The 14,932-nt window shown below is 48.5% G+C and overlaps 1 protein-coding gene across 1 annotated transcript in view; it reads left to right on the top strand.

Annotated features, from left to right (window-relative positions):
* The window catches only part of LOC140388469 (5'-nucleotidase domain-containing protein 2-like), a 108,444-nt gene that overhangs the window by 68,966 nt on the left and 24,546 nt on the right, over window positions 1-14,932 (top strand). The window contains exons 9-10 of the mRNA XM_072472660.1: window positions 3,501-3,602; window positions 4,854-4,935. Of these exons, the coding sequence (XP_072328761.1) occupies window positions 3,501-3,602; window positions 4,854-4,935 (184 nt within the window). The remainder of the gene's footprint in view (window positions 1-3,500; window positions 3,603-4,853; window positions 4,936-14,932) is intronic.

Genomic DNA, 14,932 nt, shown 5'->3' with positions numbered 1-14,932 from the left:
CCTTCTTGAAAGTGAACCCTCGGAAAGTGACAGGTCCTGATGGGGTCCCTGGTCCTGCGCGGACCAACTGGCGGGTGTGTTTGCGGACATCTTCACCCTCTCCCTACTCCATTCTGATGTTCCCACCTACTTCAAAAAGGCCACCATCATACACCGGTCGGTGCTAAAGAAGAACCAGCCATCATGTCTCAACGACTACCATCCAATGGCCTTGACATCTATCATTATGAAGTGCTTCGAGAGTTTGGTTATGAGACACATCAACTCCCAGAATGCCTTGATCTACTGAAATTTGCATAACGCCACAACCGGTCCACAGCAGACTCTATCTTCCTGGGCCTACACTCATCCCTGGAGCATATTGACAACAAGAACTCCTACATCTGACTCCTATTCATTGATTACAGCTCCACTTTCGACACCATAATCACAGCCAAGCTCATATCAAAACTCCAAAACCTCGGACTTGGCTTCTCCCTCTGCAACTGGATCCTCGACCTTCTGACCCATTGACCACAATCAATAAGGATAAACAACAACACCTCTTTCACGATATGTCCTCAATACTGGGGCTTCAAGGCTGTGTACTCAGCCTCCTACTGTACTCCCTGTGTGGAAAGATTTGTCTCTGGCTCCAACTAGAAGTCTGTGATGACACGCCCATAGTGGGTCGGATCTCGAACAACGATGAGTCAGAGTACAGGAGGTAGATAGAGAACCTAGTGGAGTGGTGTAACAACAACAATATCTCCCTCAATGTCAGCAAAATTAAAGAGCTGGTCATTGACTTCAGGAAGCAAAGTATCATACACACCCCTGTCTGCATCAATGGTGCTGAGGCAACGATGGTTGGCAGCTTCAAATTCCGACGTGTGCACATCACCAAAAATCTGTCCTGGTCCAACCACGTTGACGCTACGACCAAGAAAGCACAACATAGCCTATACTTCCTCAGGAAACTAAGGAAATTTGGCATGTCTATACTGACTATTGCCAACATTTACAGATGCACTACAGAAAGCATCCTATCTGGCTGTATCACAGCCTGGTATAGCAACCATAAAAAACAACAGAGTCAAGAACACAGCCCAGTCCATCACACAAACCTGCCTCCCATCCATTGACTCTGTCTACACCTCCCGCTGCCTTGGGAAAGCGGGCAGCATAATCAAAGAGCCCTCCCACCCAGGTTATTCTCTCTTCCAACCTTTTCCATCTGGCAGGGGATATAAAAGTTTGAGGTTACACACTAACCGATTCAAAAACGACTTCTTCCCTGCTGTTACCAACTCCTGAATGACCCTCTTAAGGACTGAACTGATCTCTCCACGCATCTTCTTTACTGAGTCGTACTATACTCCGTATGCTTCACCTGATGACTGTGTCCATGTATTTACATTGTGTATCTATCATATGTCCGATGTTTTTTCATGTATAGAATGGAACTATCTGCCTGGACTGTATGCAAAACAATACTTTTCACTGTCCCTTGGCAAATCCAATCCAATCGCTCTTTTAGGGCAGAGATGAGGAGAAACTTTTTCTCTCAAAAGGTTGTGCAACTTTAGAACTCTCTGCCTCAGAAGGCAGTGGAGGCAGGATAATTGAATAGAGGTAGATAGATTCTTGTTGGGCTAGGCAAAGCTTATCGAGGTAGGTGGGAAGAAACTTAACACACTAAACTGTTCAGCCAAGATCATATTGAATGATGGAGCAGGCTTGAGGGGCCGAATGGGCTACCTCTGCTCCTATTTTGTATGTTTGTTGTAAGAAGGGGCCAACGTCAGGAATGTTAGGAGCTGATAAAGTTGTCATCTTTGCTAGAAAATTCTTTTGTTTTTATAAGGCTGTGACTTATGGCAGAGAGGTGGTAAGTTAAAGAAGAACTCACACCAGAAGTTTGTTATCCTTTTGAATATAGTTTGGAAAAGTGGATTGTTAACTAAAATGTTATAGTCTAAAGAGCAGTATTTGTGAGCTTGCTGCATGTCTATGCAAATTAAAATGATCCATTAGATCAGTTTTAATGAAAATATGAATGAAAGCGCCATGATCCTTTCCTCCTTCTATGTTGCTGATGCCTAATTGCCCTCTGAAATGGCCTAGAAAGCCACTTAGTTGTACTAAACCACTATTGAGTAGTCCAAGAGGAATACAGCTAGATGGAGCACCCAGCATTGACCGAGGAACTCCCCTCCTAATAGCACTGGGGGTGCACCTGCCCCAGATGAACTGCAGCATTTCAAGAAGGCAGCTCACCACCACCTTCTTGAGGGCAGTTAGGAATGGGTAACTAATGCTGGCCTTGCCAGCTACGCTCACAATTCATGAAAGAATAAAATAAACCTGGAATATATAGCCATGATCTGATTGGTTGGCAGAATTGACCCCTAATTTCCCATTTGACACTCCGGGATAGAACCTGCAGACTTTTTAACTCCTGATGTCGAACTTTGTAATCCAGAATTGCACATTAGAAATTCAAGATGGGAGGCAGGAACATCATGACGGGTTTTGTCCTTGAACAGACTGGAAATCATGCTGGGTCCCCTAATCTCAAGGTCTCAATTTGCTGACATGCCTGCAGCTGTGTACTCCAAAATACCTGAAGTTCAAATGTGTCACATAATGGAGTAAAATGAGTTGTTCAGGGCTGACCCATTCTTAGTACTGTGACCCCTCCAAAGCAGTGGCAAATAAATGTGATCTTGAAAATTTGAACTGAGAAACTGACTGTGTCTCTAAAGGAGCTGCTGAAGTTAGGTTTTGATAATAGCAGCAGCATTACAAAGAATTCTACAGTATAGAAATAGGACATTGGGCCCAACAGATCTATTTTGGTGTTCAAACCCCCTTCCCCCGTACATTCTCTCACTTTTATATTCCTTTTTCCTTCATGTACTTGTCTAGTTTCCCCTTAAATGCATCTATGCTATTTCCCTCAATTACTTAAAGGGTCGGATTTTCGCAAACCTTTTAATAAAAAAGCGGATTGGACCTGGACGTGGATGGGCCAACCTAATTTCCAACAGATCCAATTTTTTGCCAGTGGGGGAAGGGAGTGAGATACGTTTGATCAATGAGCTGTGAAGGTTTCTGTGTATCTCTGCACTATCGATGTTGCATGAATTTAGAGTGATATAAATACAACCTGTCAGGACTTGAAGGGATAAACATGTAACTTGTGTGTCGAGATATCAAGTCAGCCGAACTTGTGAAACTGTTTCACTGCTGGGGATGACATGTCCCTTGACATAAATTATAAATCTAACTTGGATCATCATAAAGCTGCAAGAAGAGTTTGAACATTGACAAGCTTTTGTTACTAGACTATTTATGGCATGCTACCGAAAGCCTGAAGTCTAACAAGATTGATAGGTTGTGCTTTGAAATAAAAGTTACAAGTGTGTTATTTGTTGTAAACCAATGCATCTCTATTATTTGTCACATGATTACTGGTGACATAACTCTAATTATTTCCTACACCTCTTTCTGCACAGTGATAAAGGAATGAAACATATGGTGGGAAAGGATTGGCGAGATCTTTTTGATTTGGTGATCGTCCAAGCTGACAAACCAGGCTTTTTTACGGATAAGCGCAAGTAAGTGTGTAGTACACTCAATAACGACACGAGAGTGTAGAATGGTAAATGAAGGCTTTAATAAACAGAGAACTAGTCAGTGACCGAGACGTGTGCTTACTGAGTGCCACCTACAGAGCGTCACCTTATATATGGCACCCTGGTGGGCAGAGCCAGAGGCGGAGTCCCCCAGGGTTCCAAACCCGGCCTTAAAGGGGCATCACCTACATGGTGTTAAGGTACAGTAACCATTCATCACAAAGTGGAATTGTAAATGGGGAAAGGGAAAGAAAGATGGTTTTAACTATTCTGATAGAAACTGTAACAAATAATTGTGACGAATTGTAGACCGCTGTTAAACGGTAACTCTTCCTGACTAATGCAATTTTCAATGTACAGAATTGTTTGCAAGCATAATTAAAAATATTTTAATGTAACCAGCCATCTGCATTGAGAGGAACATACATTGTATATTAATTATATGTGGATGGTGGATATTAACTGCCGATTCACTTGTGCCCTGTAAATAGGGGCAGATTAAAATTGTAGCAGATGGATTAGTAGGTGCATGTTTGTAATGTGCTTCTATAAATAGATGCTCGTGAAAGTGTGTAAAGATTGGATTTCTGGTATATAAGCCAAATGTGTAAAAGAGTCCAGTAAACCTTCTTCACAAAGCTGATTAGAAGGAAAAGAATACTTTCCCTAAATTAACAGTATAAAGTAAGTGTGTTTTTGTGTTACTATGTTTTCTGTATAACTATATCTGGCTACTTGGAATCTAATAACAGATATTGGGTACTATCTAATGGAAATTAAACCGAATCCTTTGTCGAGGGTGTTTAGCCGGGTATTCCCCAGCGCTTGCAGTGCCGGGAGAGACTCCGCTAGCTAACAGGACTCTGTTTTATTTGGGGGCCTCAGTGGGGAACCCCTGCCGAGGCCGCACTTAGTCTCATTTCCTGCATTGAGGCGATCCGCACGCCAATGTAGGAAGAGATCGGGGTGCCAGTTTTAAATCCAGCGAGTGCATATTAAAGTGAGACTGGCTGCTCACGTTGATATGCAAATTTGCCAAATACAGATCGCGCCCGTCTCGCAAGATCCCGTTAGATCGCACAAGGCGTGGCCAGCTGGGTAAATCTTGCGAGAGGCCTCTTGCAAGATTTACTGGCAGCATCGCTCCCCGAGTCGGGCATGACCGTTACACCGCGCTGATAAATCTGCTAAGGGATTCCTCCCTTTTATCTAATAGTTGTTTTATTTTTCCAGGCCCTTCAGAAGACTGGATGCTACGGGTATGCTGCAGTGGGACAAAATCAACACTTTAGAAAAGGGAAAGATGTATAAACAGGTCAGAAAATTGGTCTCTCTTTGGTGCTACACAATATTGGCATTGCTGGAATCGTATTTTCTGATGTTGCACAGTATAAAGTGGGAAACCCACTTTATATGTGAGCTGACTTTTTCCAGTAGCAATTGAAGAGGGCGAGAAATAAATATAGATTTACGTGTTGAACCGTAAAACTAAAGCTGGAAAAAGACTCGTCTCACTAATTATGTTTTACAACCTGGTCATAATTAATTGGCTGTATTGAATATTTTGATATGACACAAACCAAGAGTGTGGGACTAAAGAAATCAAACTTTCCAGATAACGTTATGATTCTTTTGGGTAGGAATGAGCAAAAACATTGCAGGGAACCGATTTGGAAAATAATTTACTTTTAAATAGTTTATTATCCAGTTCCACACGTGGTTCATGTAAAAGAAGGAAATGTAGGAAGTTAAGGTAGAAGGATCAATGAAGTTCTTTTGGAATGGTGCAGTCAATTGCAAGTGCTGTTGGGCCTATTGCAGGTCGAATTCTTTTGTCCTGAAAAATTACAGAATAAGAATGGTTAGGTTTACGTGTTAAGCAGGTCTGTTTGACTTTTTAACCCCACTCACAACTTTATCGAGACTCCAATTGGCATTTCCCAAGCATAGGATCATGGAACCATAGAATCTACGGCACAGAGACAGGCCCTTCCACCCAAACTGGTCCATGCCAACCAAAAAGCCCATCTAAGCTAACCCCATTTGCCTGCATTTGGCCCATATCCCTCTAAACTTTTCCTATCAATGTACCTGGCCAAATGCCTTTTAAATGTTGTCAATGTCCCTGCCTCAACCATTTCCTCTGGCAGTGTTGTGTTCTGTGACCTTGCCATTGCAATGATGCACACAGAACATCTGGTGACTTAACTAGAACTGATGTGGAAAGATAACAAACAGAACACTATACAGACTAGGTTACTGTTTGAACTCTCCTGGAACTTCCCGATGTGCGACTGTCCTTACTACCAATTGGCGAGTGTCCCATGTCAATTGACCAATGTCTGATGCCACCAGCTGGTTGGAGGTCATATTGCTATGTACAGCGTCAGGGGATATTTTGCAGGTCATGGCAGAGAAGGGGGAGCTGGTGCCGGAATCGGAAAAGATAAATGAGGTGTTCAGGGTGTTCTACGAGGAGTTGTATAAGGCTGAGCCGGTGGGAGAGGCTGGGGATATGAGGTGGTTTCTGGAGTTCCCAGAGCTGGAGGAGGGGAAGAGGCAGGCACTGGAGGAGTCATTGGGGCTAAAGGAAGTGATGGATTGTTAGGATGCAGTCGGGCAAGGCCCCAGGGCCGTACGGCTTTCTGGCAGATTTTTATAAGCAGATTTCAATAGAGCTGACCCCCCACTTGTTGGGGATTTTCAGTGAGGCAGTGGAGAGGGGTGAGTTGCCAGCAGCATTGTCACAGGCGTCAATCTCGTTCATCCTGAAAAAGGTGAAGGACCCACTGGAGTGTGGGTCCTACAGGCCCATTTCTTTGTTGAACATAGACGTGAAAGTACTGGCGAAGGTGTTGGCGTGTTGGGTTGGAGGGTGTGTCACAGGTGGTCTCTGATGACCAAACGGGCTTTGTGAAGGGTAGGCAGTTCTCCAGAGTATTGAAGGCTGCTGAATGTAATTATAACTCCGTCGGAGGGGCGGGTACCTGAGGTTATTGTATCTATTTAGAGAAGACTTTTGATTGGGTAGAGTGGAGGTATCTGTTCGAAATTCTGGAGAGGTTTAGGGTTTGGGCCGAAGTTTATGGCGTGGGTTTGACTTTTGTGTGCGTCCCCAGTGGCTGGTGTGCGTACGAATGAGACGAGTTTGGGGTATTTTGGGTTACATAGGGGAACGAAGCAGGGGTGCCCGCTGTTGCCATTGTTATTTGTGTTGGCGATTTAGCCCTTGGCGATGGCCCTTTGGGCGTTGGCTGAGTGGCGAGAGATTGCAAGGGGGGGGGTAGGGGCTGGTGTCACTGTATGCATATGATCTGTTCTTTGTATCGGTCCCGCAGGAAAGTATGGCCAGAATTATGGGCCTGTTGGAGAGATTTGATGCCTTCTCCGGTTATAAGTTGAAAATAGGGAAGAGCAAGGTGTTTCTTGTCAATGCGACGGGGCGGGGGGGGGGGGGCCAATTTGGGAGCGCTACCATTTAAGGTGGCGAGAGAGTGGTTCAGGTATTTGGGGATTCAGGTAATGCATCAGTGGGCCATGATGACTTGGGGGAGGGCAAGATTGGGGCCATGTACGGATGGTTGGGAGAGCAGAGCAAGACACGGGTGGTAAGGATAAAGTTTAAGTGGAGGACGAGTTGGGGAGGAAGGTAGGATGGGGACTCTGGTCTGAGGCAATACAGCGAGTGAACTCAACCTCCTCCTGTGAGTTTAATTGGAAGAAATGAATTGGGTACACTATATTTTATTAAAAAATGAAGAGAGGACTTCCGGTGGCGGCTATGGAGGAGTAAGTCGCACATTTGGTGGCTCCCGCTCTGGTCGGTCTTTTGGGCCTCCCCCACCCCCCCCAGACATTTTTCCGTTTTTAAACTGTAAATTCGAAGGCTGAGGCAATTGGGCACCGTTTCCACGTATCGGTGTATGGAGAAAAGAACCAGAAGTGCACGAAAAGACAGAAATAAAAAGACAGGCAAGGACTGTGCTGAAGCTGCAGCAGGAGACAGCATGGCCGAGGACCGGCCCCCTGGGGTGTCGGCCCAGCGATCAACGGAGCAGCTGATGCAGGTCATCCAGGACGGCTTTGCCAAGCAGAAACGGGACTGCCTGGACCCGATTAAAGAGTCGATTGATCGGCTGGAACACAGATTGGACGCCCAGGATCGGGCGATCCAGAAGGTTGAGAAGGCACTGGCTGAGCAGGAGGAACATCAAACTGCGGTGGAGCTGGAGGTGGGGATGTTGAGGGACCAGCAGAAGAGGCTTCTGGAGAAGGTGGAGGACCTAGAGAATAGGTCCCGCCGGCAGAACGTAAGAATTGTCAGGCTCCTGGAGGGGGCTGAGGGAGCTGATGCTAGGGCATACATAGCAGGTATGTTTGAGAAGCTGCTGGGGGATGGGGCATTCTCCCGACCCTTGGAGGTGGACAGGGCGTATAGGTGCTTGCGAGGAAGCCGCGAACGGGGGACCCTCCGAGGGCAATGGTGGTGAGATTCCACAGGTTCCTGGACAAGGAATGTATCCTTCAGTGGGCCACACGAACGCGGAGCTATAAGTGGGACAACAGTATCCTGTGGGTTTACCAGGACCTGAGTGTGGAGGTGGAAAAGGGCAGGTTTTAACCAAATTAAATCAATCTTCTTCAAGGAACAGGTGAAGTTTGGACTGCTGTATCCGTCTTGTCTCTGGGTCACATATGTGGACCAGCATCATTATCTTGAGTCACCTGAAGACGCGCTGGACTTCGCAAAAAGAAAAGGACTGGTGGTAGGCTGAGAACGTTTGAACTTTGATGCAACTTGCTGGCTTATATTGGTTTTTTATTTTTTCTCTTCTGTTTTTGAGCTCTGTTTAAGAAGTGGGGGATAAAGTTTTTTGTTTTCGGGTTTTCTTTCTGGTGAATGTTGGCAATGCTTTTTGCTTTGATGTGCACTTTTGTGGGATAGGGACGTGCTTGTTTGGGTTTCGGTGTTTTTCTTGCAGTTGGGTGATTGTGTGGGGATCGTTAGATGAGGGAATTTGTTTGTATGAGCGGGGGGAAGGGGAGTGAGGGAACAATAGCTGGGAGACTATTTGGCGCCGAGGGCGGGGGCCACCACGCTAGCTGGGTGAGCTAGCTCACGGAAGCGCAGTGGGGGTGTGCACATGTTTAGTTTATTGTATGGGTTCGGTTTCAGCGTGGTGTTGATGGGGGGGGAGGGGGTGGTAGTTGTTCTGCTGACGAGGGAGGGACTTCGGTTGAGGGACTGAGAAGAGGTCGGTGGTGGGTGTGGCTGGGGGGGTGGGCCGGAGGTGGTGCGGTGCATGGGCCGGAGGCGGGCCCAAGAAAGGGGGTGGCTGATCGGCGGGGGGGGGCACTTTGCCCCCCAACCGGGCTGATCACCTGGAATGTTCGAGGGTTAAATGCGCCGGTTAAGAGGGCACGTGTGTTCGTGCACCTGAAGGGACTGAAGGCGGACGTGGTAATGTTACAGGAGACGGACCTTAGAGTAGTGGACCAGGTTAGATTGAGGAGAGGCTGGGTCAGTCAGGTCTTCCACTCAGGGCTGGACAAAAAAACTAGAGGGGTTGCGATCTTGATTAATAAGCGTGTGATATTTGAGGTGGGTAGAATAGTTTCGGATGTGGGAGGTCGATATATTATGGTTAGTGGTAAGCTGGAGGGGATGAAGGTAGTGCTGGTTAATGTGTATGCGCCAAATTGGGATGACGTGGAATTCATAAAGAGGATGCTGGGGAACATACCGGATCTGGACTCGCACAAGCTGGGCATGGGAGGGGACTTTAATACAGTTATTGATCCCGGCCTGGATCTGTCATGCTTGAAAACTGGCAGGGTGCCAACAATGGCAAAGGAACTGAAAGGGTTCATGGAGCAGATGGGGGTGGTGGATCCGTGGAGATTTAGGCAGCCGTGGGTGAAGGAGTTCTCCTTTTACTCCCACGTGCATAAGGTATACTCTCGGATCGATTTCTTTATTTTGGGTAGGGCCTTGCTGGCAGGGGTGGTGGACACGGGGTACTCGGCGATTACGATTTCGGACCATGCTCCACACTGGGTTGACCTGCAGGTTAGTAAAGATAGCAATCGGCTCCCGCAATGGAGGTTAGATGTAGGGCTGTTGGTGGACGAAGCAGTGTGAGAGAGGCTTGAGGAAATGCATACAAAATTACCTGCAGGTAAATGATACAGGGGAAGTCTCCGTAGCGGTGGTCTGGGAAGCGCTGAAGGCAGGGGTGGGAGGGGAGCTGATCTCGATCCGGGCTCACAGGGACAGGGCAGAGACGGACTGACTGGTAAAAGAGATTCTACAAGTTGACAGGAGGTACGCGGAGACTCCAGAGATAAGATTTTTAAGGGAATGGCGGAGGCTACAGGCGGAATTCGGCTTGTTAACCACAGGGAGGGCAGTGGAACAGCTCAGAAAGGTGAAGGGGGCGATCTATGAGCATGGGGAGAAGGCTAGCAGGATGCTTGCACAGCAGCTCAGTAAGTGGGAGGCAGCTAGAGAAATAGGGAAAGTTATTGACGGGGATGGGAACTTGGTTGGGAAATCGGCAGGGGTGAGTAAGGCATTTAGGGATTTCTACAGCAGGCTGTACAGGTCGGAATCCCCTACGGCGCCAGAGGGGATGAGGCACTTCCTGGAGGGGCTGACTTTCCTGAAGGTGGACGGGGAGCTGGTAGAGGGACTGGGGGCCCTGATCGGGTTGGAAGAGATGGTGGAGGGCTTGAAGGCCATGCAGCCGGGTAAGGCCCCGGGACCGGGCGGGTACCCAGCGGAGTTCAATAAAACTTTTTCTGGGATATTGGGACCAATGCTGATGAAGGCTCTTGTCATAGCATAAGCTGCTTCCTTGATGTGCACTCTGACAAAGGAAGGTTCAGACTTGGAGATAGCTTTAACACGTTTATTAAACTATTAACAATTCTCCTAGTTGGATTCGACGCAACTGTTAATCCTTCTATAGCTACTCAGACTGACAAACCAGTCTGCTACAATCCACGTGGTGGGAGTGATGTGTTTCAATCAACCCTGTGTCTGTGCTCACTGAGAGTCTCCACTGGAAAGAGGAAGATCATGTGTGTTGTGTCCTTTTTATATGGGTTGGTGTAATGCCCTCCTGTGGTGGTGTCACCTCTGTGTGTATTGTGACTGCCCATTGGTCGTGTCCTATGTAACTGACCTATTGGTTGACTGTGTGTCATGTCTCTGGTGTTCCCTCTAGTGTCTAGCTAGGTGTAGTGTATGTACATTACCCTTTGTGTACTTACAGTGATGTATATCACCACAGGGACCGGTGCTGATGAAGGTGTTTAATGAGGCAAGGGAAAGAGGGGTACTGCCCTAGATGATGCCACAGGCCACGATTTCGCTTATCCTGAAACGGGACAAGAACCCGGAGCTATGTGGGTCCTACAGGCCGATATCCGTGTTGAATGCAGACACCAAACTGTTGGCCAAAATTTTGTCCTCCAGGATTGAGGATTGTGTAGCGAACGTTATTGTGGAGGATCAGACGGGGTTCGTTAAGGGCAGGCAGCTGGTGGCCAATGTAAGAAGGCTGTTAAATGTGATCATGATGCCCCCGGAAAGTAGGGAGGTGGAGGTAGTGGTCGCAATGGATGTGGAAAAAGACCGCGTTGAATGGGATTATTTATGGGAGGTTCTGGTGCGGTTCACATTTGGGAGGGGCTTTATTGACTGAGTCAGGTTGCTGTACCAGGCTCCTGTGGCAAGTGTGTGGACGAACAGGACGGCTTGGGACTATTTTAGACTGCACCGGGGGACGAGACAGGGATGCCCCCTCCCCCCACTGCTGTTTGCGCTGGCTATAGAGCCGCTGGCAATTGCTCTGAGAGCTTCAAGGGGCTGGTCCGGGGGTGGGGGGGGGGGCGGGCCACAGAGTCTCGCTTTATGCGGATGACCTGCTCCTGTATGTTTCAGATCCAATTGAAGGGATGTAAGAAATTGTGGGAATCCTAGGGGAATTTGGCCGTTCTCTGGGTATAAGCTGAATATGGGGAAGAGAGAGATGTTTGCGGTCCAGGAGAGGGGCCAGGGGAGGCGACTGGGGAAGCTGCCGTTTAGGTTGGTAGGACACATTCAGGTACCTAGGTATTCAAGTAGCACGGGATTGGGACCGGCTACATAAATTGAACTTGGCCCGGTTGGTGGATCAGATGAAAGATGATTTCCGGAGATGGGATGCATTCCTGGGGCGAGAGGGGGTCGGAGAATCGCCGGGGGCTAGCACCGGAGATTCGGCGGGTGGCGGGAATCGCGCCGGTTGGCGGGCACCCCCGCTCGATTCTCCGGCCCGGATGGGCCGATTCCCGCCGCTAAAATGCCTGTCCCGCCGGCGTAAATTAAACCACCTACCTTACCGGCAGGACAAGGCGGCGCGGGCGGGCTCCGGGGTCCTGGGGGGGGCGCGGGGCAATCTGGCCCCGGGGGGGTGCCCCCACGGTGGCCTGGCCCGCGATCGGGGCCCACCGATCCGCGGGCAGGCCTGTGCCGTGGGGGCACTCTTTCCCTTCCGCCTTCGCCACGGTCTCCACCATGGCGGAGGCGGAAGAGACTCCCTCCACTGCACATGCGTGGGAAGCTGTCAGCGGCCGCACACGCTCCTGCGCATGCCTCGCCCGGAGATGCCATTTCCGCGCCAGCTGGCGGGGCACCAAAGGCCTTTTCTGCCAGCTGGCGGGGCGGAAATTCGTCCGCCGCTGACCTAGCCCCTCAAGGTTGGGGCTCGGCCCCCAAAGATGCGGAGCATTCCGCAATTTTGGGGCGGCGCAATGCCCGTCTGATTTGCGCCGTTTTGGGCGCCAGTCGGCGGACATCGCGCCGTTTCCGGAGAATTTCGCCCCTGGTGTCTCTAGCTGGGAGAGTCCAGACGGTGAAAATGATGGTCCTCCTGAGATTCCTGTTTATATTCCAATATCTCCCCATCGTTATTCCACGGTCCTTTTTTAAGCGGGTCAATAAAGCTATTGCGGGCTTCGTGTGGGGGAGGGGCAAGTTCCCGCGAGTGAGGAGGGTTATGCTTGAGCGGAGTCGGGGCGAGGGTGGGCTGGCGCTGCTGAACTTTAGCAATTATTACTGGGCGGCTAATATAACCACGATTAGGAAGTGGCTGGTGGGGGGGGGGGGCGGGGGAGAGAGCGGCATGGGTGCGTAGGCGGCGTCCTGCAAGGGCACAAGTATGGGAGTGCTGGTAACTGCGCCTCTGCCGTTCCCGCCGGCGTGGTACTCCACCAGTCCCATGGTGGAGGCGGGCCTGAGAATTTGGGGGCAATGTAGGAGACATGTGGGAGCAGAGGGAACATCGGTCTGGTCTCCAAACTGCGATAATCACCGGTTTGCCCCGGGGAGTATGGATGGGGGGTTCCCAATATGGCAGAGAGCGGGGATTGAGAGGATGGGGGACTTATTTATAGAGGGGACCTTTCCGAGTATGAGGGCACTGGAGGAGAAGTTTGCATTGGTGAGGGAAAACAAATTTAGATACCTGCAGATGCGGGACTTTCTGCGTAGACCGGCATCAACCTTCCCGCTCCTACCGCTAAGGGGGATTCAGGACAGGGTAGTTTCCAGAGGTGGGTAGGAGAAGGGAGTATCTCGGACATCTACAAGGAACTCATGGGATCAGAGGAGACGCAGACCAAGGAGCTGAAGCGAAAGTGGGAGGAGGAGCTGGGGGGGAGATAGAAGAGGGCCTTTGGGCGGATGCGTTGAGTAGAGTCAATGTGACCGCAACTTGTGCCAGGCTCAGCCTGATTCAATTCAAGGTCGTTCACCGGGCCCACATGATAGTGGCCTGGATGAGCAGATTCTTTGTGGTGGAAGACAGGTGTGCAAAATGTGCAGGAGGACCAGCGAACCATGTACACATGTTCTGGGCATGTCCGAAGCTTAGGGGATTTTGGTAGGGGTTTGCTGATGTCATGTTCAAGGTATTAAAAACAAGGGTGGCATTGAGTCCAGAGGTGGCGATTTTCGGAGTGTCGCAAGGTCCGGGAATCCAGGAGGAGAAAGAGGCCGATGTTCTGGCCTTTGCTTCCCTGGTAGCCTGGAGACGGATACTACTAGCATGGAGGGACTCAAAGCCCCCGAAGTCGGAGATCTGGCTATCGGACATGGCCAGCTTTTTCTGTTTGGAGAAAATCAAGTTCGCCTTGAGAGGGTCACTGTTGGGTTCGCCGGAGGTGGCGACCGTTCATCGACTTCTTCGCGGAAAATTAATCGTCAGCGGGGGGGGGGGGGGGGGGGGGGGGGCAGGTTAGTGTAGATTTGGCGTTAATTAATGGTGAGACCTGTGGGGGAGGGAGGTGGTATTTGCACTATGTTTATATTCTCATGTACATGGTTTATATTGCTGCTGTTACAATGCCCCAAAAAATGCCTCAACAAAATGTTTATTTATAAAAAAAATGAAGAGGGCTTCGAAGTGAGGTGGAGGCCGTTCATGACTTTATTCGAGGAACTGTTCGTCGCGGGGACGGGGGGGGGGGGGGGGGGGTGGATTAAAAGGAGAAGAAATTGTACAAGCTTATGTCTTGGGCTGTTGTTTTTGTTGATGTATGTTTAGAATTAAATATCTTTGGAAAAAAATTGTATTTTGGGAACAAACTGTGGAAACTCTAACACAAAAGGGAAACATTTAGCTCATTGAGGCTTTTTTACTTTTGCTGCTTTAAGTAAGTATGTAAATCCACCCAATGGCAATGTGAATGTTTGTAATGAAAGAGGAGCACCTGGAAAATGGTGAGGTACAAAATATTTCTACAGCTTTAACACTGGTTTCTGGTTTCAAATTCTTTTTTTTAAACAAACAATTCTATTGAGATATTTTTTGACATTGTAAACAGTTACAGATAACAAAAATGTGCAAACATCAATATAAACAAACTCAATCTTCAATCAAACCATACTGCACATGCCCACTCCTCTCCCCTAGACACTACCCGCCTATTTATCCCTCCTACTCTATTCTGGTTTCAAATTCTAATCATGCCTCATTATCCTTTGAACATAGAAGCTAGGCAAACAGCGAGGAGAAAATTTTGAAATAAAACAGCAGACTATATGAGATCTTTTAACTGTCAGTCTGCATGTTGCCAGGTGGGGAAAATGCAAATATGGAGGTAACCACAGAAACTTGGTATTCATATAACAGCTCTAATGGTTGGCACAGGCTGTGAGGCTCCAACAAAAGAAGGTTTTTAATTTGGATTGAATTACGTCCTTAAAGCCCCTTTGAAAGACTCTTGTATTTTATGTCGTGTATGCTAACTGACTTTGCATTGAA

This window comes from Scyliorhinus torazame, chromosome 13 (assembly GCF_047496885.1).
Source record: "Scyliorhinus torazame isolate Kashiwa2021f chromosome 13, sScyTor2.1, whole genome shotgun sequence".
Lineage (NCBI taxonomy): Eukaryota > Metazoa > Chordata > Chondrichthyes > Carcharhiniformes > Scyliorhinidae > Scyliorhinus > Scyliorhinus torazame.
Note: the sequence above shows the minus strand (reverse complement) of the source record. Positions and strands in the feature narration are given on the sequence as shown.